Below are 25,375 nucleotides of genomic sequence, written 5' to 3' on the forward strand. Positions count from 1 at the left end.
GGCAGGGTGGGGGCTCTGCCCATATTGATGGTCAAACTAGTTAAAAGGGCTCTCATTGGGAACCATTGATTGACATGTGCCGACTTCAAGAGAATACGTTAGACCAATGTGAACCAGGTCTCAATTGCATGTTCATACACCAAGCAGGCAGCAATCACTGCCCATCCTGGGTTATGACTAAGGCCTTATAGGCTGAAAAGCGGCAACCTCTTATTTGCATTTGGACACTGGCTTGTTAATACTACTTTTTTTAAGGGTGTGCAGATCTCTTCCCCCCTTGTTTCTCACTGTACCCACCCAAATGTATATAAAATAAAAAATAAAGTCAAATGGTAGAGCATATTTTTTTATTCTTAAATCAGATATAAATTTTTCTTGGAAAAAATTCTGTTCATTCTGGTGTTTTGGGGCAGCAAAAAAAACAAAACGATAAAAAAAAATTGAGGGGGATGGAAAGGAGGGGGGTTGGTGGGTGACGAATCAGGTGGTTGGTCCAATGTTGGCAGCTGGAACAGGCAACTGGAGAGGCGACAGCATCATCAATACCCTACACTCCTCAGGTACTTCATGGTATCATAACATTTTTGGTTCAACTGTCCGCCATGAATACTGGGCCCTCCTTTCAGGAAGAAGATAGCTATGGAAGAGGAAAGGGATGTTAGATTTGGCCACTCTAGGCAAATTGTTAAAGTTTTTTTTTTTTTTTTTTTTTTTTTAATGGAGTACCTACCTTGATTGGATCGGACAATGTGAATGTTGAATGTTGATCCTCCGTCTGTGGATTTTGTCCTTGCGTCTAGGCACATTTGTGAGTCGTCAAACCAGAGGTCCCTGAGCACGCTGCATTTCTGTCCTCCAATCACTAGGCCATTGATAAATAATTGGCTTCGATCTTTAGAAACAATAGCGGCCAATTCCTGTGTCTGAAAGGAATAAAAAAGGTTTAGGTTAGACAAAGCCTTGAAGTTCATTTGGCAGGCACATCTTGTAATTTTTTCTCATACAGCAAAAAAAAATTTTTTTAGAAAGGCAGTGGTGATTAAATACCAAAGAGAAAAACCTATTTGTACTCAAATTATTTATTTTTTCACAAGTGTGGCATAACTGTACAATTGTCATTCAAAGTGACATGGCTGCAAGCCAAGAACAGGCCTGGGCAGGAAGGGGGGTGTCCAGTAGACAACTGGTTAAACTGGCAATTGCTCAGTCATGCAATATTGCACTATTTTTTTTCCTAGTGATGCACAAAAAAAAAAATAAAAAAAAAAAAAGATTTCAGCAGCCAAAAATAGGGTTATTGGAATTGATAAAGGCAGCCAAAAATTGTGCCAATTTTGCGGCGCTAATTACAGTTCATGCGACTCAAACCATTGGTGTGTTTGATGCCCTCAACATTTTTTTTTTTTTTTTAACTGACCAACTATACAGGATTTACTACCACAACGGACCGGTGAGAAGACATGCATAGAATTTAAATGTGATATTTTGCTTGAGCTTTAACAGAAAAGCTACTTTGTGTGAAAGTAGCCCATCAGCCAAAGAGCAGATAATGGCCAACAATTTTGTTTAATTTAAATTACAATTTTTTTTATTTACATTCAGAATTTTATATTTAGGCAGGTAATCTAATGGATGCAGGGAGCGACTATACAGTGATAATTCCATACACTTTTAATAACCCTGGCTGGGAAGGAACAAGGGGTTAAACACGTGATGCTTTTATTCCCTTCCAGTTTCACATCCCTGCTGTGGAGAACTGACAGATTGCTCCCTTCATACAGAGCACCATTTGCACACAGCGGATCATGCCCTGGCCATGAATCATTGGCTGGGACTTGCAAGAGCCCTGCAGGGTGGGTGCATGCACGCCCTAAAAAAAAAAAAAACGCAGAAGCGGGCATGTTGCTTTGCCTACAGCTAGGTACAGTATGGGCAGGCACTTGCCAAGTGGATAAGCATGCCACATACAGACTCATTACCATGGGGGAGCCTCTACAGTTGTCTCCTGGGAACATGACTGCAATTTATTCCCAGTGCAGTGACACCCAGCTTCCTGGGGAGACCCCCCCCCATGCATGGACACCCAGCTTCCTGGGGAGACCCCCCCCCCATGCATGGACACCCAGCTTCCTGGGGAGACCCCCCCCCCCATGCATGGACACCCAGCTTCCTGGGGAGACCCCCCCCCCAATGCATGGACACCCAGCTTCCTGGGGAGACCCCCCCCCCCAATGCATGGACACCCAGCTTCCTGGGGAGACCCCCCCCCCAATGCATGGACACCCAGCTTCCTGGGGAGACCCCCCCCCCAATGCATGGACACCCAGCTTCCTGGGGAGACCCCCCCCAATGCATGGACACCCAGCTTCCTGGGGAGACCCCCCCCCAATGCATGGACACCCAGCTTCCTGGGGAGACCCCCCCAATGCATGGACACCCAGCTTCCTGGGGAGACCCCCCCAATGCATGGACACCCAGCTTCCTGGGGAGACCCCCCCAATGCATGGACACCCAGCTTCCTGGGGAGACCCCCCCAATGCATGGACACCCAGCTTCCTGGGGAGACCCCCCCAATGCATGGACACCCAGCTTCCTGGGGAGACCCCCCCCAATGCATGGACACCCAGCTTCCTGGGGAGACCCCTCCCCAATGCATGGACACCCAGCTTCCTGGGGAGACCCCCCCAATGCATGGACACCCAGCTTCCTGGGGAGACCCCTCCCCAATGCATGGACACCCAGCTTCCTGGGGGGCTGCACACTATTGCTGCTGTCATTAAAACAGACCTTGCTGCACTGAAGATCTTCAATACCTGATCTTACTGCATACTGATGTACAGTGAACATACATTCCTGTGGGGGAGGCTTACTTTACCACCATGCATGATTAACAGTTAAAAAATAAAAATTGCAGTCTCCACGCACTTCCATTAGATTGACGAAACAGGCATGAACTACAACTTCTATTTTATTCCATTTTAACATTGCCGTGATCTTGATAGAACTGTCCAGGGGCTTTTAATTTTAAGTGCACTATTTAACTGGCATACAAGACATCCCAATTTTAGGAGGAATCCCCCCCACAGCACATGGGCAGCTTGAAAAAGGGAGCATGCATTCCTCCCACCACCAGGGTGTGCCAGCCCAGAAACATGCCACAATCAAGCCTTGAGGTCATCCTTTAGCACTGCGATCCAGAAAGTGTGCCAAGCCCCTTTCTCCAGCATCTTCCTGCTGGCCAGGAGAGCCCACAGAGCAGCTGAGATGGCATACCTTCTGACCAGTGATGGATTCCCCACAGATGTACCCTGCCTTGTTTACCTAGAAGTTACTACGCATTTTTATTAACACACTTTACAGTCTAACTCAGTGGCGCCTGCATTTGTTTTTTCTTTCATATCTTGGAGACCGCTTCTGCTTCCCTGCTAAGGCTGGCCCTGAATCAGACCATTTTTTAGGCTGCAGAGAAGCCCACTGACCACTTGGACTTCAATACTAGAGGATTTGTTTCAGTACCACGTGTACATTTGACAGCACACGGACCCCCTGCGCAGCACATTATGCAGAACTCTTTCCCTGCACAGTACAGGCTCCTTTCATTATAAAGCCACCCCTGCACCCCCAGTCTCCTCTGCCTGCATACTCCAAGTTGAGAAATCACTGTTGGACGAACATGTTAATGACTTGAACTCTATGAATTTTGATTTAATACCAGAGGCTAGGCAATAGCAAACTAAAGCTGACTGCAATTTGCAGGCAATGAATGGAAACTGATTAACATCTGAATGAGCAGCACCAAACATGAACTTGCGTCAAGTTTCCACTGAGCTTTGCATTGGTTGTCCAAACTGGAGGTTGCACAGTAGTCAGCCGGCATGTGATCATCCTACTCCGAGAAGCCATCACATCCTCAGAAGTGTGAAGTACGAGGCATGACCATGTAAGGAGTTGCTGAGTTGAGCTGAAAACAATTTTCACTTCCTGAGCAGCGCGAATGGAAAACTTGCACAACCACAGAGCGTGCCACGATCCTACCATCTAGGCCCAAATCAGGTGTTAAGTCATGCAGGCCTACATACAAGGCACGCCGCACACTCCGGCTTGCTGTTCTGAAGAAAAGGGCCAGCACTCCCCTAAACAGAGGTTTTCAGAGCTTGTGCGAGTTCATACGTCGCTTTATGGTAAAAACAGAGCTTCTAAAAAAGGAAAAAATTTGTGCCTGCCCCGTCAGGTCTCAGGAATGTGGAGCATGTGGACAGCCCCTACAGGGCTTCCTGCAAGATAGGGCAGAGGTCCTTTCTGCAAACAAGTGCAGATGCAATGGATCTAGAGATCAAAACCCCTGTAGCGGTGATCAGATAAATCATGGAACAGAAGTCTTCCCTCCAGGTGTCAAACAGAAATAGCTCATTAAGCAGCTTCAATAGAAAGAAGCAGAGACAGGACCATACCTGTCCACATAGTCACCCGACCATGGCTACTGCAGATGTCAAACCTGACCAACCCCCCCCCCCCCCTTTTCACTGGTTTAGTAATATTTGGGCCCTGGGAAACTGACAGGTGGATCTGAAAACTCCGTCCCCCCCCCCCCCCAAGCCTTGACTGCATTCAGAATACAGCAGAAACAAGGCAGCAAAGTTTACAGATCCCAAGTATTCAAGCATGCAAACCCAGTCTTGGGTCCATTCAGACTAGGAACTGTGCAGTGCGATTTCAGCCACATTCATTTTGAACGAGGCTGCAATCACAGGCCACCCAAAAAGTAGTGTGCATGCATGCACTACTTGGCCTGCACTGGATTGCATGGTGCCAGAGTAACGCATGGTGTAGTTGCCATGTGTTTCAAACACATAGCCTATGTGAATGAGGTTTGCACTGACCCCTGCAGCAGACTGGAAGTGCCATTGAAGTGGTGTGGGAAGCTGCATTAGAACACGGCTTTCCCACACTGCATTCTAGTGTGAACAGGCCCTTAAAAAGTGATATTAACTCTACATTCCAGGGAATCGACTCTTGCAGTGGGACTTCTCCACCCCACAAGGGTTAAATGCTTAGCCTAAGAGACCAGAAATGCATTTAAAGTGGAATTAAACCCTTCTATCGTTTTCAGTCAAGGAAGCTGCCATCTCTAATGATTCTTCAACTGCCATAATGCTGCACATGTGATCAGTTATGAAACCAGCCATTGGATGGTTTGAAAGTTTGGTTGAGAGCACAACCAATGTGAAAGTTAGCATTTCCGCCATGCCTGGAATGCAAGTGTTTTTTTTTTTTAAAACTGGGTTTACTCCTGCTTTAAAGTGATAAAGGCAAAAAAAAAAAAAAAAAAAAAAAAAAAAAAAAGTTACTGTGCAGATGTTTTGCAGAGCAGGCCTGGTCCTCTTGGCTCCTCCCATGAGCCCCCCCCAGAGCAGACAGCATGCAATAGGGCACTGGAGCAGGCTTGCTCCTGAGCTACTGCATGTCCATTCAGAGGACTGTGGCGCTATCCTCTTATTGGATCACTGGCTGACTGACAGCTGCTCTAAGCCAATAAGCAGGTTGAGTACCCGGACAGCAGAGGCTCTTGTGCACATGTCCCAAGAAAGTTCATTTTTTCCAATCAGTGGGTCAATGTTGGACTGCAGTGGAAAGAACGTCAATTTGTCCTCTGAATTTAAACAGTTTTGAAAGCTTTTTGGAATGGACAACATTTGAATGGTCTGAGAAAGTACTGAGATCTTTTGTACAGGGTTCTCATCTCCCCTCCCTGCTCAGGGTCCACACCGGAGCGGTGTGCTTGCAGGATGTTAAAGGGGCATTCCGGCCACGATGTGTCACTACATACATTGTGTACACTGTAGCTGCCGACTTAAGGACACTTATCTGTCCAGCGAGCCCACGATGACACACCCACCCCCCAAATCCATCCAGATTGGCTGCTGGTGCCTCCATCTTAAAGAGGCAGAGGAGCCTTGTGGCTTCACAGCCCGTTTCCTAACGCGCATGTCGTGTGGCGCTTTGTGAATGCACCTGGTTTCTGGGACATACATCCCAGAAGGCAACAGGGCCACTTGCCAAGAGGAAGAGGCAGATTAGAAAGACTGCCTAGCAAAAGCGGTTTCAGGCAAGTTAAAACCCAAATTTTTTTATTATAAGATTAATGCAATTTTTTTTAGGGTGGTCCTCTGCTTTAAACCCCCACAAGCACCATCTTTGGAGCGGCGAAGCTATCCATTAAAATCAATGGGGCAGCACAGCTATACCACTGCTGCAGCAGTGCTTCTTGTCCGCTAGCAGGGGGGGTGTAAAAGCACCCCGCTAGTGGCCAAACAGCGCTGCAAGATTTATGGTAAAGCACCGGTAAAAATAGCAGCGCTTTTCTGCTGATGCACCCACCGCCCCAGTGTGAAAGGGGGTCTTAGACTACCATTTATCTATGGATTAGGCTGGCCATACATTCAATTTTCCTTTAGATTTACCATGTAGTGAGGTCAAACCTAAGCACTTTAATTTGTATGCAATCTGGTAGGCATTTGCAGTACATAGTTGAAGGTAAAGCAAGGGATCAGGATAGCTACAAGGGCTGAAAAAAAAAAAAAACAAGCTGATGGCATCCAAGCAAGCATCTGCGTTTGTGCCGAGTACATGGAAAGGAGCAATCAGGTGTCAAAAGTGCCCCATATCTCTGGCACTTAGCTGGCTTCAACTTTAGGACCATGTTCATCAGACAGGTCACGATCTCAGTCTGAGGACCAAGTTCAATACAGCAGGATATATACACTCACTGGCCACCATTAGTCATACCTGTTCCAATTACTTGGCAACAGATTGCCAATTACATGGCAGCAACTCAATGCATTTAGAAATCTAGACATGAAGGACTTCCTGAAGTTAAAAAAAAAAACGCATCAGAATGGGGATTTTAAGAGATTATGAACGTGGCATGGTTGTTGGTGCCAGATGGGCTGGACTAAGCATTCCAAAAACTGCTCTCCTGGGATTTTCATCCCCAACCATCTCTAGTACTAACATAATGGTCCAAAATGAGAATATCCAGTGATCAGCAGTTGGTGGAAAGTGCCTTGATGTCAAGGGGGGGGGGCAGGAAGACCATTTGAGATGATCGAAAGGCAACAGTGAAATAACCACTTGTTATACCAAAAGGTATGCAGAATACCATAGTAAACCTTGAAGCAGATGACCACACCGGGTGCCACTACTGCCAGCTAAGAACAGGAAGCTAAGACTAAAATTTGCAGTGTAGAAGATTTGCAAAACATTGCCTGGTCTGAAGTCTTGATTTCAGCTGCGACAGTTGGTAGGACCAGTCCGGGTTGGTGGTGTAATGGTGTGGGGGGGGGGGGGGGGGGGGATATTTTCTTAGCACACTTTGGGCCCCTTAGTACCAACTAAGCATTTTTTTTAAACACCATGACCCAAGTATTGTTGCTGACCATGTCCATCCTTTTATGACTAGTGTCCCCATCTTCTGATGGCTCCTTCCAGCAGGATAATGTACCATGTCGCAAAGCTCCAATCATCTCACCACTGGACAATGAGGTCACCGTACTCCAATGGCCTCCACACTCACCAGATCTCAAGCCATTAGAGCACCTTCAGTGATGTGGGTGGGACAGGAGATTGGCATGGATGGGCAGCCAACAAATCTGAACTGCATGATGCCATCATGTCACTATGGAGCAAAATCTGAGGAATGTTTCCAACACCTTGCTGAAGCTATGCCACGAAGAATGAAGACAGTTGTGAAGGCAAAGGCGGTGTACCATCAAGGTGTACTGGAGTGGCTGGTGAGTATATTTCTCAGAAAGGAAAGGGCTGCAGTAGAACGCATACTTGCTGGGTCAGTTTCCTTTAAGTGGATTCCTGCAGATCCCAATTACAGATAAGACCTGTATGAACATCTTCCTCCCTCCCGCCAGGACTTGTTTATACATTCCCTCCATCATGAACACCAGGTGACCTACTCCATCGCCCCCCCCCCCCCCCCATTCTGAATATAGAAATACCTACACAGGTGTGCAGTTCATACTTGTACAAAAGACACATGACTTCATGGCAAACATACCTTCCAGGGAGTAAGCCTGGACAGTTTTATACATGTCGGCTCACAACCATCAGACCCCAGATGAGCCAAAACACCAAGTGCAACTCCAAAAAGTACATTTCCACTCATTGTAGAGAGGTGCCAGTACTGTGAGCCAATTGCCATCCCGATTGCAACTTGATGTGAAGAGCAGAAGGGTCTATGCTGCGACAGGAACAAGCTGGATGGAAGAAATACCAAGGTGCAGCACCTGGCTGATGTGGCAGGGTGTGAGCCTAGAGCCCATGGAGGAAATAAGGATTTAGAAGTCATGGCTGAGTTTGGAGTAGCTGCATGGGTTCAGTTTAGACCAAAGTTAAAGCGATAATAAAGTTTTGTTTTACTATAATGAACAGGTTATAATTACCTGCACTGTGTAATTGTTTTGCACAGAGCAGCCTTGCCCCAGGAACCCCCCCACTGGTGTTCTTGACTCCTTCCTTCATCCAAGTGCCCTCAGAGCAAACAGCTTGCTGTGGGGGGCACCCAAGCAGGCCCACACCATGGCCATTCACAGCTGTGGCTTGACCCTGCCTCCCTCATTTGCTCACAGCGACTAACAGCAGTGGGCATTAAAGTGGTTGTAAACCCTTACAACCAACTTTGACCTACAGGTAAGCCTAGATTAAAGCTTACCTGTAGGTCCAAGAAATATCTCCTAAACCTACACGGTTTAGGAGATATTTACCCGAAGATAGACACCCGCCGTCTACGGCGCATGCGCTGTAGACAGCGGCGAGCAGGCGCACTGGGGCAGGCCGCAGATATTGGAGATATGCTGCGAGTGTCAGCTGCCATTGACATAAGCAGATGCAGGCAATATCTCCCAAACTGCAGGTTTAGGAGATATCCCAGGTAGCTACAGGCAAGCCTTATTATAAGCTTACTAGTCTGTAGCAAAAAGTGGGTAAGGTTTACAACCACTTTAATGTCTCAGCCATTGAGGGAGTCCATGAAGATCGGGCTCAAGTATAGGGGGGCTGCTTTACTGAAAAAAGTTCCTCCATGCAAAGAAAGCCTTTAAGTGCATTCTATACCTGGTGGATATCTGCAGAAGCAGATTTGTGGTAGTAGCCACCACTACTAAAGTGGTGGCCAATCTCTCCCTCCCCCACCCCCTCCCCCACCATGAGTGATCGCTCTGCATTTAAATCTAGGAAGCACTGACTGAGGGAGGGCTTGGAGCAGCCGCATCACTCCTAATCCAATCTGATGAGGTCTTGTAAACAATAAAAGGTCCTCCCTGAATGGCTCCTCCATGCAGGTGACACCGTTTACATAGCTGCTTGGCACGGCACCTGGCGTCTACTGCAGCGATTATCTACTGCTACAGGAATCAGCCAGGTATTGAATACACACATTTGTATTGGTCCAGCTTGGACCGATGCAAAAAGCATACTTTACACTCAGCTTTAATCTGGGTGGTGACATCTCAGAATGCTGTCCTGCAGCTGCTTTAATAGGCCATTTATTACAAAACCTGTCAGCCCTTTCATCCTGTGCACCATCATGGGGGAGAGGTCTCATCGCTGGACTTTTCATTTTGGATTTACACCACCCCAGATCTTCCTGTCAGCGGGGCAATGAGAGCAAAGCCAGACTGACAACTTCACTGCTCATTTGGTTATGTTGGTTTGTCCTTTACTTAGTCACCTACCCAGCAAAGCCATTATTCTGTAAGCTCCAACAAGCAGGGCCCTCTGATCCCTCCTGTACTGATAGTGCACTGCCTGCCCTCGTGTTGTAGTGCACTGTGCTATATAAATCCTGTATAATAAAGTATAATATTGTCCTGTAGAGCTATGGTGTCACAGATTGGACTGCATGCTGCCATCATAGAAAACAGCCGTCTCCTCCGGGTTCATGCATCCAGGCAACCAGTGTGCCAGCTTTACCCAACAGCTGCTGTTGGGTAAACAGATACTGGGTGGGATAAGGGGCACTTGTTGCCTAGGCAAGAATGGGGCTGGACTAAGTCATTCACAGGCAGTCTGAGTTACGAACGACTCCTACTTATGAATGGAGGTGGTGTGATGTCACTGTCAGCCGCGAGCGCGCCACACTAATCCCAGATACTGCCAAGCAACCATCTTGCAGCACCGGATACATCCCACACTGCAGTACTGTATAGCCCCAAATAGCATGACTGCATGCACACAAGCACCCGGAACATCCCCCACATCACAGAAAGGAGTTACACCTACAAATTGACTGTTCCCACTTACAAATGCGACAGACGTAGAGTCCATCTTGTTTGTAACCCAGGGACTGACCGTCTATAAACCACTTCCAGACCAGCCACCGCCGTTTCACTGCAGCAGGTTGGCTTGGCAAAGATGTTAATTTTCCTTTTGGCCACTAGGGGTGTGACCTGAGCAGATGCAAGGGCCTGGTGACCACCGATCGCTTATGACAGAGTGAGAACTGGGATCTGTATAAACATGCAAAGCCCAGTTATTTCAGGGGAGGAGAGACAGATTGTGTGTTCATAGAAGTATGAACACCGCTCTCCTAGACAGTCCCATCCTCCTACAGTTAGGACACTGAGGGAACACAATTAACCCCTTGATCACCCCTTAGTGTTACAACCCCTTCCTTGCCAGTGACAAGGACATACTAATCAGTGCATTTTTATATAGCACTGATTGCTGCATAAGTGTCAACGGTCCCAAAAATGGGTTGTGTCCAATTTGTCTGCAGCAATATTGCAATCCAAGGAAAAAAAAAAAAAAGGAATTACCAGAAAAAAAGCCATAAACCTATTTTCTAGATGCTATAACTTGTGCAAAAAATATGTTTATTGCAATTTACCAAAATATGCATTCTACTTAGCCTAAACTGAGGGGGGATTCGTTTTTGAAACAAAATGAGCTATTATAGCCAAAAGTATAAGTTCTAAAAAAAAATTCACTTGTTAATAGTGCAAAATAACCGCAGAAGTGATCAAATACCACCAAAAGTAAGATTTGTGGGGGGGGGGGGGCACAATTTTGTTTGGGTACAGCGTCGTACGACTGCACATTTGTCAGTTAAAGCAACAGTGCTGAATCACAATAAATGGCCCGGTCATTCAGCAGCCAAATCTTCCAGGGCTAAAGTGGTTTAAAATGCAGGTTTAACTAGGAAATTTACATTCCACAAAAAAAAAAAAAAAAAAAAAAAAAGTCTGTTAAAAGTTATAACTTACCTGCTCCATGCCATTAGTTTTGCACAGAGCAGCCCAAATCCTCTTAGGTCATACCTCGCTCTCCTGGCCCCCTCCCTCCTGTCTAGTGCCCCCACAGTAAGCAGCTTGCCATGGGGCATCCAAGCCACAGCTCCGTGTCCATTCAGACATGGAGCTGTTCTCCCTTGTGATTGACAGCCATGGGAGCCAATCTGTCAGTTAGCCAACAGCACTGCTGCTGTGTCAGCCAATCAGGAGAGTCCCAGACATTGCTGTAGACCTGGGGCTCAGGCAAGTAAAGGGGTGCCTGTTACACAGGATTACCTTAAAGCATTGAATGCAGCAAGATAAAAACCTCCTGCCTTTACAACTCCTTTAAGTGTGTATTGACATAGGTGGTATGAGCCCCGATTTAACCACTCTGACAGTCCACCTAAAGTGGTTGCAGTTGATCAGGACTGCAGACATGCTGGAGCCAAAGTCAAACTGCATGTGTATGCAATCCTTAGTGTATAGAGGGGTTCTGCAGCCATATGCAATGCATGTGGTTGCAGCAGCAAGGCGATTCAGGCTTTTGAGCCCTTTCATATGGAAAGCAGTTGGTCTGCATTTTGAACTTCACGCCAACTGCATAGATAGCCCAAAAGTAAGGTATTACTTTATAGTGGCAATCCTGAGCACCCTACATGTTTTGGAGCTACATTTCCCCATGATGCTCATGCACTCTGCAGTGCAGCCGAGCATCATTGGAAATGTAGTGCCAAAAGTTTTCCATCGCTGCCCTATGGGCATAGTTCACATTACCAGTGAGTTAAAGAAATGCAGTGCAAAATGCATGCAAGGACGTTTCCCATGCATGTAAACCTGCAGTTAACTGCAGTTTCTGGTGTGAATGGGCCCTTAGGTTTAAAGCAGGCAAGAGGCAGCAATAAAATGCCTCACCACTTGCCAAAACACCCTCTGAAAAGCAATCCAATAACTGCTTGTCAGAGGGATGGCACATGCTGCAACATAAGCCCCAAGACCCCATTCACACCTGAACGTTTTGTAGCTTGACGCCACAAAACGCTGGAGGGGAAAAAAAATCCATTATTCTCAATGGAGATGGTTCACATCTCCACTCCAAGACGCCTGAAGCTCAAACAAGTTTGACCCTTTGTCGTGCGAATCGGGCTGATTTGGGAGTTTTTCTTCTTTTAACATTGATGACCTTTTGCCCTGCACAAATTTGCGGCAAAAAACACGCTTGAAAACGCTACGCTCAGGTGTGAATGCAGCCTAAGGGTTTGTACACATTCACCAGGGTCTGCTGCTCCTCTGAAGAGCATCCAGAGCTCAGATCACTTGAGAAGGAGTTTGGTAGTGAGGTAGTGTTCTAGTACACTCACACCACTCCTTGAGACTTTAGAGCACTAAGCAATTGTGTGAATTACAGTTGCATAGAGGAGAGGGGGGCAGGATCAAACCAGGGCTCCATGTCTAAATGGACTCATGGGGGCAGCAAAATCACAGCACCTTAGCAAGCTGCTTGCTGTAGGGGCACTTGATAGGAAGGGAAAGGAAAGCTGAAGAGGGACCCGAGGATCTTTGTGCAAAACCACTGCACAGAGCAGGGAAACTTAACATGTTGAAGTTTTTTTTTTTTAAGCAAAACTTCAACATAAACCCCTGTTAATTCACTTACTAGGACAGGCAACCTGGGGCCCTTCCAGCTGTTGCAGAACTACAAGTCCCATCACACCTCTGGGAGGCATTTTAACTGCCAGCCTTGCAATGCTACATGGGGAATGTAGTACAACAGCTGGAGGGTCCCAGGTTACCCCCTAGTGCAGGGGTAGGTAACTGTGCCCTGGCAGCTCCTGGCATTGTCACCCTGTTAGATTAGCTCCAGGATGAAGACTACAAGCAGCCATGCCAACACATAGCACCATTCTCTCCCTCCCCCCCCCCCCCCTCCCCACTATCCAGGGAGAGGTTTGCAGCCAATGGATGGATCTAACAAGAGGCTGTAAGGCTGGGATGAAGAGATCAGCAGCACAGACAAAGCACCGGTAAAAAGAATTTACAGCACTTTGTTTAGATGTTTAAACTCCACTTAGTGTTGTGAATCTGGGGCCCCTGGAATGCATGCAGCACAATATCCCGGGCCCCTGGAATGCATGCAGCACAATATCCCATTACTGACCCGTATATTCTGGTGCTTTTATGGGGCTTTCACACAGTCAGGTTCCAGGAAGGAGGAAGAACAGAAATGGTTGGTGGTTTTTTTTTTTTTTTTTTTTTTTTTTTTTTTTTACACAAACACTTCCTGTTAGCTACTTCTGCAGCAAACCGCTATTCTGATAAAAATTACAGGCAGTTCCCCTTTCCAACCCCCTCAGTTATCCTTTTTAGGTAAAGCCGCTAAATTCAGAGTCTTGCGTCAGCAGCACACAAAAGATACGAGATTACATTGGCTCTGCAGAGTCATCCAGGCACAGGGTGGTGCCGGTAATTGTTTTTCTATGCGCCGTGTCCGGCTATAGGACGTTGCTCACTTTTCTAAAGATACGGCATTCTTGCTGTGAGAAGTCAGCTCTGATCTGTAGACACAACAGTCATCACTAGGCACAGCTCCTCAGACAATTGGTCTCTTTATAAAAGCCAGAAGTTTCCCTTTTTCTGGGATGAAGAAAAAAAAAAAAAAAAAAAAACTGTTTTAGTCATGCCGTTTTACTCCTCCCTGCAGGGGGGGGGGGGGGGAATTCCTCCATTTTGTTCCCTGCAGGAAGTAGAGTCGGGATGAGGCACAGACAGGCAGAGGTAGGAGATGTGCCGTGTGTGTCAGACATCTGGAGCGTTTACAGATGGGGCACAGCCTATAGGAGGAGGGGGGGAGGGGGACGTGTGGCCAGACTCAGCAAGATTGCACAAACCACACAGCCTCTGCAGTCTGAAGCTTGTTAGGCCTCCTTCTCTGGTCCCTCACTCCTCCGCCCTGACAGAGGGGGATGATATAAAGAGGAGGAGATAGTGGCTTAAAGTGCAAGTTCACCTTTACAGAAAAATCTGTAAAGTAGATTTACACAGGGCCCCCCCAACCTTTCTAGGCAATTGCTGCCCCTTCCCCCTAGTCCTGCACCCTGGCACCTAGAAAGCCTCAGGTCTCCCCCCTTTTCCACAGAGTGTGGGCTATGTGGGTTCTGATTGTGTCAACCAATTAGAATGCTTCTAAACATCCCTCCTGACAGGGTACGTTTAGGACAGGGATATGCAATTAGTGGACCTCCAGCTGTTGCAGAACTACAAGTCCCATGAGGCATTGCAAGACTCTGACAGCCACAAACATGACACCCGGAGGCAGAGGCATGGACTTGTAGTTTTGCAACAGCTGGAGGTCCGCTAATAGCATATCCCTGGTTTAGGAGATTAAAGAGGGATTCCACCCAAAAAAAAAATTATTAAAAGCCAGCAGCTATAAATACTACAGCTGCTGACTTTTAATAAATGGACACTCACCTGTCCCGGGTTCCAGCGATGCCGGCAGCCGAGACCGATCGATCGGCTCTCGGCTGCTGTCGCCACCATTCTAGGTGAGGGAATCAGGAAGTGAAGCGAATCGGCTTCAGTTCCCTACTGCGCATGCGTGAGCCGCGCAATAGGAAATCTCCGCGCTGTCACTGGGACCCGTGTGTGTCCCAGCAGACAGTGCGGCAGGGCAGGAAATGGCGTAGACTCCCACGGGAGTCTATGCCCGGAAGTGGGTGTAAATACCTGTCTTTGACAGGTATCTCCACCCCCCCCTCCCCCCTGAAAGGTGTCAATTGTGACACCGGAGGGGGGGAGGGTTCCGATCAGCGGAGGTTCCACTTTAGGGTGGAATCCCGCTTTAAGCTCCAGGGGATCTAAGGCCTGGAGCCATGAGGCAGCTATACCAGGACTCAATGGGCAATACCCACCATGCAGGTCAGCAGGACCGGTGGGTGGGGGGGGAGGGGTCCTGTGTAAGTTCACCGTGCTGAGTTTTCTGTAAAAGGTGAACTTACCCTTCAACCACCACCTTAAAGACCTAGTGATGTCCGCTGCACTTCAATGCAAGGAGCAAGGACTGGCTTGCTGAAAACAGCCTCAAAAGCCCTCAGAGGGGCTCTGCAAACCTTACAGGAGTGGTCATTCCTAGGCAGCCACAATTTCAATGCAGACCATCCCAAGTAACCAATACGCTGATAAGTACATAAAAAAAAAATAATAATATAGCTAGTACACATTATATACAAGTATGTAGTTATATTTTTATCTTACTTTATGTAATTTTTTGTAAAGTTAAGAGGAGATCTATCTACACACCAACCAGAAGAGCGAGTGACTCCAGGACTTGGGCCCCCTACAGACCATCTCTAGCAGTACATCTCCTCCAGACTGCAGTCTGTTTATTACGGCGTTGCCATGTTAGCTTTAACTGGCCCAGAGGAGACGCACGCTTGAAGCGTAAAGAATTTGCAAGGCAGACAGAAGGCAATCTCTACATTTGCATGTTTTACACCAGAGGATACCACTACTGGTACCACATAAAGATCTGCCAACCGATCCGTTTATTCAACTGTAATGACGCACAATGTCAAGTCATCTGTAATGCAGGTTTACAGCCATGGGTGCAGAAAACCCAAACTTGAGTGATGTGCTAAAGAATTAGTCCACCTAAATATGATGTCTATTGTAGGGGCAGTCTGGTGGGTCAAGGAGCCACAACTTTATAGATTGTAAGCTCCAATGAGCTGGGCCCTCCTGTGTTGTATCTGTACTGTCTGCCCTCATGTTGTAAAGCACTGTGCAGACTGTTAGCATTATACAGCAGTGGTCATCAACCTTGTCCTCAGGGCCCACCAACAGGCCAGCTTTTATGTATTACCTTGGGGGGGGGGGGGGGAGATGCAGACTAGAATACGGCAATCACTGAGCAGCAAATTATATCACCTGTGATGCATTTCACTTATCTTGCAAACTGAACCCGTTAGTGGGCCCTGAGGACAGGGATGATGCCCACTGATATACAGGATTTATATAAACGCCTTGGAGCTCCATTGCCAAAAATCAGTCTTCAGTCCTGTGATTGGGTCCATCAGTTGCATTTTGTTAAAGGGCAAGTTCACTTTCATAGAGAATTTGTAAGGTGAATTTAGGCTGGGTTCACACCACTGCGGCTACGAGAACCGCATGCGATTGGCACTGCAAATCACATCCGATTTCTGTGCGATGCGAGTTCAGCTATACAGATAGTATGGCTGAATTCGCATCGCACCCGCCGCAAACTCGCACAGGACCTTTTTTGGTCCGCAGCAGAATCGGATCGCATGGGTGTTCACACCATGCGATCCAATTCCTGTCTGAGTTTGCAGATCGCACTGCGATATGCGAACTGATCTGGGGGTGTCATTAACATTTCACTGACACTCCCAGCAGTTCCCATAGGGCAGTGTGAACTGCCGCCGGGAGGCATGCGATGTGGGAACCCGCCGCGGATTTGCGGTGTTCCCGCATCGCTGCAGTGTGAACCCAGCCTCACACCATTACTTGCCTGCCACCTCCCTCCTGTACCGAGTCCTGCAATCATTTGCTGGGACACATTTGGGTGACACTTCAGTCCAAAGGATTTCAAATAAGTAGCTTAATCTCCTAAACATACCTCAAAGATAGCCATTAGAACCTGCCTAGCCCATCCTGTCAGTGCTGGGGAAAGCTGGGGGGGGGGGGGGGGGGGGATTTCCCCAGACTGGTAAAGCAGTGCCCTGATGTCTCACAGCGGGCAATTGTGTGGCTCAGGTACAGTGGGACCGGGAGGAGGTCCAGTGCAAGTTCCCATTACAGATTTTCCATAAAAGGTGAACTTACACTTTAACCACTTGCCGACCAGCGCACAACGATGTACGTCGACAGAATGGCACAGGCAGGCAAATGGGCGTACATATACGTCCTTTTAAATTTGCCACCCTGTCATCGGGAGCGCGCCGGCGGCACGCTCCCGCGCGGGTCGGGACCCCATGAGTCCGGTCGCGGGACCCGCGGACTCGATCATCTCACGGAGCGGCCAAATGAATTGCCGTTGTAAACGTTTCTTCATTCTGCCTAGCAACTAGTGACACTGATCTCCGCTTTGTGATTGGAGCAGAGATCAGTGTTCACTAAATGAAAGCCCAGCCCCCCACAGTTAGTAACACACCCCTAGGAACACTTAACCCCTACACTGCCACCCACTGGTTAACCCCTTCACTGCCAGTGTCATTTACACAGGAATCACTGCATTTATATAGCATTGATTACTGTATAAATGACAACAGTCCCAAAAATGTGTCAAAAATGTCTGATGTGTCCCCCACAATGTCACAGTCACAATAAAAGTCGCTGATCGCCACCATTACTAGTAAAAAAATTAATAAAAATGCTATAAAACTATCCCTATTTTGTAAACGCTATAGCTTTTGCGCAAACCAATCAATTGCTTATTGCGATTTTTTTTACCAAAAATATGTAGAATACGTATTGGCCGAAACTGAGGGAAAAAAATGTTTTATACAATTTTGGGGGATATTTATTATAACAAAAAGTAAATGCGCTTTTTTCAAAATTGTCGCTCTATTTTTGTTTATAGCGCAAAAAATAAACACCGCAGGGGTGATCAAATACCACCAAAAGAAAGCTCTATTTGTGGGGAAAAAAAAAAAAAAAAAAACGTCAATTTTGTTTGGGAGCTACGTCGCACGACCGCGCAATTGTCAGTTAAAGCGACGCAGTGCCGAATCGCAAAAAGTGGTCTGGTCTTTGACCAGCAAATTGGTCCGGTCTGAAAGTGGTTAAGGTTGACTCCACAGCCGACCATAAAGGCATCCTGCCAACATTTCAAAATATATTGTTCTGCATGAGATCTACTCCAATTCCCTGACAGCTTGTGTGAAAGAGCTGGATCCTGAACCCAAGTACCTTTATGCTGCATGCCTACACTTCAACTGATACATCTCTCACCTGTGGCTTTCAGTCTTCGGATGAAATGCTATGCCTGTGCAGGTCCTTGGGGCGGACTATTGAGGCTGGAGACTGGGCACAACTTCCTATTGGCAGGTTGGGCTGCCGATGCAATGTTGAAGGTCACAGCTGACAGATGTGGTGTTGGACAGGATACTTAATCAGGGGGTTGGCATGCAATATTTAGGCTACCTTCACACTGGGGTGGGCAACAGCAGTAAAGCAGTGCTAGCAGGGTGGTTTTTAACCCCCACTAGCAGGTAAAAAAAAAATAAATAAAAAAAAAAAAAAGGTTAACCACCACTGCAGCAATCATTTTTTTCAATGGGCAGAGGTGCTTTAGGCGTGGTGTATACACTTACAGCGCTGCAAAGATGCCGCTTGCAGGACTTTAATGTCCTGTCAGCAAGCATAACAAGCAAGCAAGTGTGAGAGCACTCAGGGCAGCCTGGGAGGCCAGATTACAGGCACCAAAACTCCCTCAGGGTAAGAGGGGGTCCAAGCAAATCTTAAAGTGGAATGTCACACAAAGTGCTTTATAAATATTAAAAAATAAAAGCCATCTCTGCACTTTCAGCAGCTACAGTATTGACTTATCACTTTAGTGTTAATTTTGGCAGGAAATTGCGACTTAGTTTTAGTCTTGGGACAAAAAAAAAAAAAAAAAAAAACACACATTTTAGTCCTACTTTAGTCTTCTGCAATTGTTTCAGTCTTTAGTTGACTACGTCTCCAGGACATTTTAGTTGACTAAAACCCATTTTAGTTATCTTGAATGGGTGTAGTTAAACCATAATGCATAAAGTATTTCTCTACCATTTTTTAAACTTACTATATACTGGAGTGAAAAATAGAACATGTAATTTATGGTATTAGGTTATGAACATGCAATGCAGAACAGTGTTCTTTTTTACATCAAATTTCTATTTAGTTTTAGTCTTGATTAAAAACGCCATTTTAGTTTGTTGTATTTTAGTCATCAATTGTTTGTAATTTTAGTCAACTGAAATGTTTTAGTTGCTTCTAGTCGACGAAGTTAACACTGCACAGGAAGCAGTTATACATGAGTCACCCCTAAATTCCAGATCTGCTCGAGTTCCTGGTTCTCCCCATGCAATTGAGAGCTACCCCTTTCAATTAGAGCTGCACAATCAATCGTTTAAAAAAAAAAATAAAAAAAACCCACGATTGTGATTCAACCCCTGAGGCTCTATTGCAGAGTTTGCCGATTCATACAAGTGGAGAAACCTTTTCGCTCACTCAGCTGTCAAAAGAAAACATCCAGGCAGTCTGCCAAATTTTTAACATGAAACATTGTAACCAACTCTTCCTTCTTAGATCAAAGGGATAAACTTGTGTGTAATGAAATGAAGTCGGGGCAGTCTGCCAAGTTCACAGTGCAGGAAGTTTAACCACTTAAAGAGGGAGTCCACCTAAAAATAAAGCCAGCAGCTGCAAATGCTGCAGCTGCTGACTTAGACACTTACCTTTCCTGAAGTCCAGCAATGACAGCAGCCAAAGCCGAGCAATTGCTTGGCTGCTGCCAGCACCATTCTCTGAGGGAACCAGGAAGTGAAGTGTTGCGGCTTCACTTCCTGGTTCCCTACTGCACATGCACGAGTCACGCAGCGCAATGACAACAGTCCGCGCTGTCTCTGGGACCTGCAGACAGCATGCCGGGACAGGAAGAGGAGTAGACTCCTGTGGAAGTCCGGGCATGGACTTCGGTGCAAATACCTATCTTAGACAGGTATCTGCACCCCCCCTCCCCCCTGAATGTGAAACTGGAGGGGGGGGGGGGGGGTTTCTGATAAGCAGAGGTTCAATTTGTGTGAACCTCAGCTTTAAAGTCTAAATCTTTCTGACACTTGTTTAAGTCAAAAAAATTTGATAGAAAGTTACTTGGAGCCCATAATGTGTGGATTGTTATAACATGTATATATATATAAAAAAAAAAAAAGTTTTAAAGAAAATTACTTTGAACCCCAAACATTTTAGCAGAGACCCTAGGGAATAAAATGCCAGTTGCTGCAATATTTTATGTCACCATTTGCCCAGCAGTCTTTCAAATGCCATTTTTTGGAAAAACTTCAAAAAAATAAAGTTAACTCAATTTTTTTGTTTCAATGTGAAAGATGTTACACCACGAGAATCGAGATCCATGCAAGAAAAAAAAATTCATTCTCATTTTAGGCAGAATTGGGCTGTCTACTGTCAATGTTAAGATTGAAAAAAAAAAAAAAAAAAAAAAAAAAAAAAAGGGGGGGGGATTTAGTTACAATGATAACAGGCCTGCAGATACCTGGATGTATGAAAGTAGGCAGTCGTTTTATGTTCCAAGTGAATTCCATTGAAACTATTTGCAGATAAGGCCTGAAACTGCCTACATGTACTTCCCTAGTAATACATTAGTCATTACCTTCAGTTACAGGGCAATACCTGGTACATGCCAGCAGAGACCCGCAAGCAGCAACCATGGCTGGATCTACACCAATTAACCCTTTGAGAGGACACAAGATTACCGTCCATATAAAAAAAAAAAAGTTATTTTTCCCCTTTAAGAACATATTTGAAAAAATAAAACCATTTCCACACTTGTGTCGTTTTTGGGGAAGGAATTATGTATGCGCCAACAACATCTGACTATTTAGGTCATTTATAAAAAAAAAAAAGCATTTTTGTACACTTCAGTTACTGCAACTGTCATTTCATGAAATAACTGGCAAAAAGCAAGATACATTTGTTGATAAAAAAAATTGTATTTTTTTGAGTCAAAATATTAGTCAAGTTCTTAATCAGATACAGGCAATTAAAAACATGGGACAAATAATGTCCCTTGATCCTCAAAGGGTTAATGAAACTGGTGGGCATCTCAGACTGGCTAAGCCAGTGTAAAATTGATAAAAGGGAAGTACACGGCCTTGGCACAATCACCTAGAGAACAGCATGCATTGCTCACTATGGCACAGGCTGGCGTAGCAGGCAGTGATTAGAGGGCACTGAAATGTGATCAGGAGCATCACAATGCAGTCTCTAAAGATAATTGTGTTTGGACAGGAGTCTTGGGAGGCCGAGAGCTTCTCACACATCTGACTACAGCTCAGCATGTGCAGATATTTAAAGCGGTAGTAAACCCGCTGAATTTTTATTTATTTTTTCAGACCTGTAAGGGAAGAGGCATAATGAGCTAGTATGCACCGTATACTAGCTCATTATGAAATACTTGCCTTAGAACGAGGCCCCAACATCTCGCCCGATACATACTGAGGGAGCTGATGTTCCCTCAGCGTGTCTTCCGGATATCACGGCTCCGGTGCTGCGAGTGGTCGGAGCAGTGATAGCGTCACTCCCGTGCGGGAGATTTCTTTCCAGCAGGGTCCGGCGTCTGCCAGGCTTCCAGCTGAGAGTCCCCTGTGGGCATGCACTGCTGCAGTCAGCGGCTCATTGTGAGGGGGAATCTCTCCTAAACCACACATGTTTGAGATTTTTTTTGCCTACAGGTAAGCCTTAATGGCTTACCTGTAAGAAAAACCAAAAACTATACAACCGCTTTAACATTAGAGAAAAATATTTTAAGCAAGCCCAAGATTTACCCATGAAGTGCAAAACAAGTTTACCAGTTTCCTCACCCCAGTTGAACAAAACCAAAAAGGTTATCACTTTTTAACAAGGGTTAAAAGCAACAAATGTTATACTTAAAGTGGGGTGCAAAAAATAAAAATGCTACAAAGTACTGCAGCTGCTGACTTTTAATAATCAGACACTTACCTGTCCCAGGGTCCAGCGATGCGGGGGAATGAAGCCCAACCTCGTTCACCGGCATTCTTACTGTGGGCACCCGGCTGTGGCTTCACAGCTGGGCACCAACTGCATAAATGCAAGCGGCGCCATGATATGCCGCAGTCATCTGGGACATGTGACCGGGCCCAGATGACTGGCATGAGGGGGGGGAAGTGATGTCACCAGCCCAGGCATTGAAGGAGGCAGACTACAAGGGACCCCCTAGCAACAGGCATTTAGGAAGCAAGTAAAACATTCCTCTACCCCCCCACCCCCCCCCACAATTTTTTTTCAATGAATTCAAAGCTATTTTTTGGTGGCAACACCACTTTATGTGCTCTGTAACGGTTTTGCACAGAGCAGCCTGATCCTACTCCAAGTCCCTTTCACAGAAGCCGTGATCTGCTTTTTGCCTTACGATGTTAGTGTAACCAAAAAAAAAAAAAAGCTACATCATGTGATCAGCTGTCATTTACTGACAGCTGATCACATTGTAAGGGGCTGGGATCAGCCCCTGATCATTTGAGTATCATAATTAATGATCAGAGCGCACTGCACCCCACAGGGAGGAAGTCTATTGATGGCCTGCCAGCAATGGAGGTCTGCGCTGTAGCATGGACAGGGTTAACTTCGATTGTAAAGTTATTTTTTTTTTTAAACAAACATGTTATACTTACCTGCTCTGCACAAGCATTTTGCACAGAACAGCCCTCTTAAGTGCCCTGCTGACTCCTCATCGGGTGCCCCTAATGGAGAGCCCCTTTGCAGTGGGAACACCCATGAGTCCTGCTGCTGCACCCATTGACAGGACTCAGCCCTGCCCCCGTGTCACTGGATTTGACAGCATAAGCCAATGTCTCCCTGCTGCTATCAATCTAACCAATGAGGACCAGAGAGACAGCAGCTGGGCTCATTGCTCAAACTGGTTGGGGCAAGTAAAAAAAAGGGGCTGCTGCAATGCAGGTTCTTCACTTTAATGCACAGATGCATTAAGGTGAAAATCTTACTACTTTATCATTTTAATGCATCAAGAAAAAAAAAAAAAAAACACTGCCTTTACAACCCCTATAATGTGCCATTTAGATGCCAGAAGCAAAGCCATGCAGCTTACACAGGGCTATGGACAGATGGGCCAACCCTCAGCATTGTCCTGCCCCCTCCATACAGCATTTTCTTCATGCTGCAGTTCAGTGGCAAAGGACAGAAGGAAATGTGAGTACACGGTGCCATTTAGGGAGCAAAAAAAAAAAAAAATCATGTTTGTACCTGCGTGGGCAAAGTCCTAGAGGTGGTTTACATGCTGTAAACATGGCTGCCCCACAGCTGCTTGTACAGGTGATGACCCTGAAGCACAGCTGCACTTGGCCGCCCTTCTGATCCACGTTATGCTAGAAGAGAATACCTCCCAGATCAACCTACGACTGCAGAGCTCCCTTCACTAAAGCTGGTCATAGACAGTTCCAAATCTTGGTTTGTTCAGTAGGAACAGCTGAGATTAGAACCACATATGGGCAGGCCGATAAAACCAGTCTGTTGCATTTTTTTTCTTCCTGCACGATTGCCAGCAGAAAATATACAGTGACATTGTTCACCCAATGAGCAGCAAGCTAATGAAATGCACCAACATGAAGTCTTACACTAGAGGTTCCTTCATTGGAGTTAAAAATTGGGCCACTGTTTAGATAATATAGCATACAGCCATGTATTTATATAAAAAAATAAAATAAAAAAATAAACTGGCAGAACAGCCGATGGGGTTTAAGCCAACAGATGGCGCCCGGTGACCTGACCCCTGAACAATCTAAGGATTGTCACAGAAATGCAGCCAGTCCACAATGGGAGAAGTTGTTTGTGGTTCCTGGAAGTGGGCAACACTACAGGTGGCAGCTGTCTCAGGGAAGAGGATTTGCCAGGAAAAAGAAAAGAAGAAATCTATCCATGACACATGGGGGGGGTACAGCCATGGAATATTGGCCAGGGCCATGCCTAAAAAACCATCCTTCAATCTCACTGTATAGGGAGGAAGTCAAGGCATGATGTGTACTGAAGTCATGCATGCCCCAGGAAGTGTGACCACATGATCGGACTTTAGTTTGAGGGACACTACAAGCCACAGATTTACCTGTATAACACTATATCTTTGTGCATACCAGAGTATTGCTTGTATGTGCTCTGCTGGGATATTTACTCTGTGGGGGGTCAATGAACTAAGTGTCTTTAGGCCTCATGCACACGAGACGCAGTTAAAACGCATGTTCAGATACAGTTGGACACTTTTTTTCAACTGCCCCTGAACTCATTTAAAGCGGTTCTTCACCCTAAAGGGGAAGTTCCGCTAATCTGATTTCCCCCCCCCCCCTCCGGTGCCACAATTGGCACCTTTGAGGGGGGGGTGCAGTTACCTGGATAATCCAGGTAACTGCACCCACTTCCGGCCAGACCACTGCAGACCCCCGCAGACACCCCACCCCCCCCGTTGTGTTCTGGGAAACAGTTCCCAGAGACACAACGGGGGACCATAAGAGATGCGCAGCGCGACTCGCGCATGCGCAGTAGGGAACCGGGCAGTGAAGCTGTAATGCTTCACTTCCCGATTCCCTGACAGAGGATGGTGGCGGGGGCAGCAGAGAGATGATCGCTTGTCATCTGCCGCCGACATCGCTGGACCCTGGGACAGGCAAGTGTGATTTTATTAAAAGTCAGCAGCTGCAATATTAGTAGCTGCTGGCTTTTAATATTTTTATTTTAAGTGCAGAACCGCTTTAATGTTATCCTATGTGTCCATGCACACAGTCTTGTTTTTGCGCAGTTGCGTTTAACCTTGTTTTTCCAGAAGCAAAAAACATGGGTTCAGACGCAAAACTTGGCACCCGCGTTTATATGCGTTTTTAAAGGAACCCAATTTTTTGGACCTGAAAGCTCAGAAATATGATCTGAGAACAACATTTGTGACCCGACTTTTGGGGGCCCATATCTTGGGGCCACTTATTGCCAGGAACCCCAAATTCGGTATGCAGACACTGGAACTAGCACTACAACATATCCAAATTTGAGGTTCCTATCACTAAGTGACCCCGAGATAGGGGGCCCCAAAGTTGGGTTGCAAAAGGTCATGCATTTTTCTGCATCAGAGAATTACATTTTGTAGCCCGACTTGTCGGGGGTCGGTACGCAGCTGCACATACATGTTTGTGAAATATCCAACAGACGTTCGCTGTCCCATCAACGGATGGGTCCAATAGCGACGAGCTCCGACTCTGGACCTCTCACGAAATTTGCGACAATGTTGCTGTCTCATCAAGAGCAACATCAGGAGCATTTCCTGACATATTCAATATGGGATCCAT

At 46.3% G+C, this 25,375-nt stretch overlaps 1 protein-coding gene across 1 annotated transcript in view; it reads right to left on the bottom strand.

Annotated features, from left to right (window-relative positions):
- Window positions 1-333: 333 nt before the first annotated feature.
- PFN1 (profilin 1) overlaps window positions 334-25,375 on the bottom strand; it is a 34,850-nt gene continuing 9,808 nt past the window's right edge. Inside the window, exons 2-3 of the mRNA XM_077470842.1 lie at window positions 731-923; window positions 334-637 (exon numbers count right to left, since the gene is read on the bottom strand). Coding sequence (XP_077326968.1) covers window positions 540-637; window positions 731-923 — 291 coding nt within the window. The 3' untranslated portion in view covers window positions 334-539. The remainder of the gene's footprint in view (window positions 638-730; window positions 924-25,375) is intronic.

The sequence above is a fragment of the Lithobates pipiens genome, unplaced genomic scaffold (genome assembly GCF_037356315.1).
Source record: "Lithobates pipiens isolate NorthernLeopardFrog02 unplaced genomic scaffold, aLitPip1_a1.2 Scaffold_8, whole genome shotgun sequence".
Classification (NCBI taxonomy): domain Eukaryota; kingdom Metazoa; phylum Chordata; class Amphibia; order Anura; family Ranidae; genus Lithobates; species Lithobates pipiens.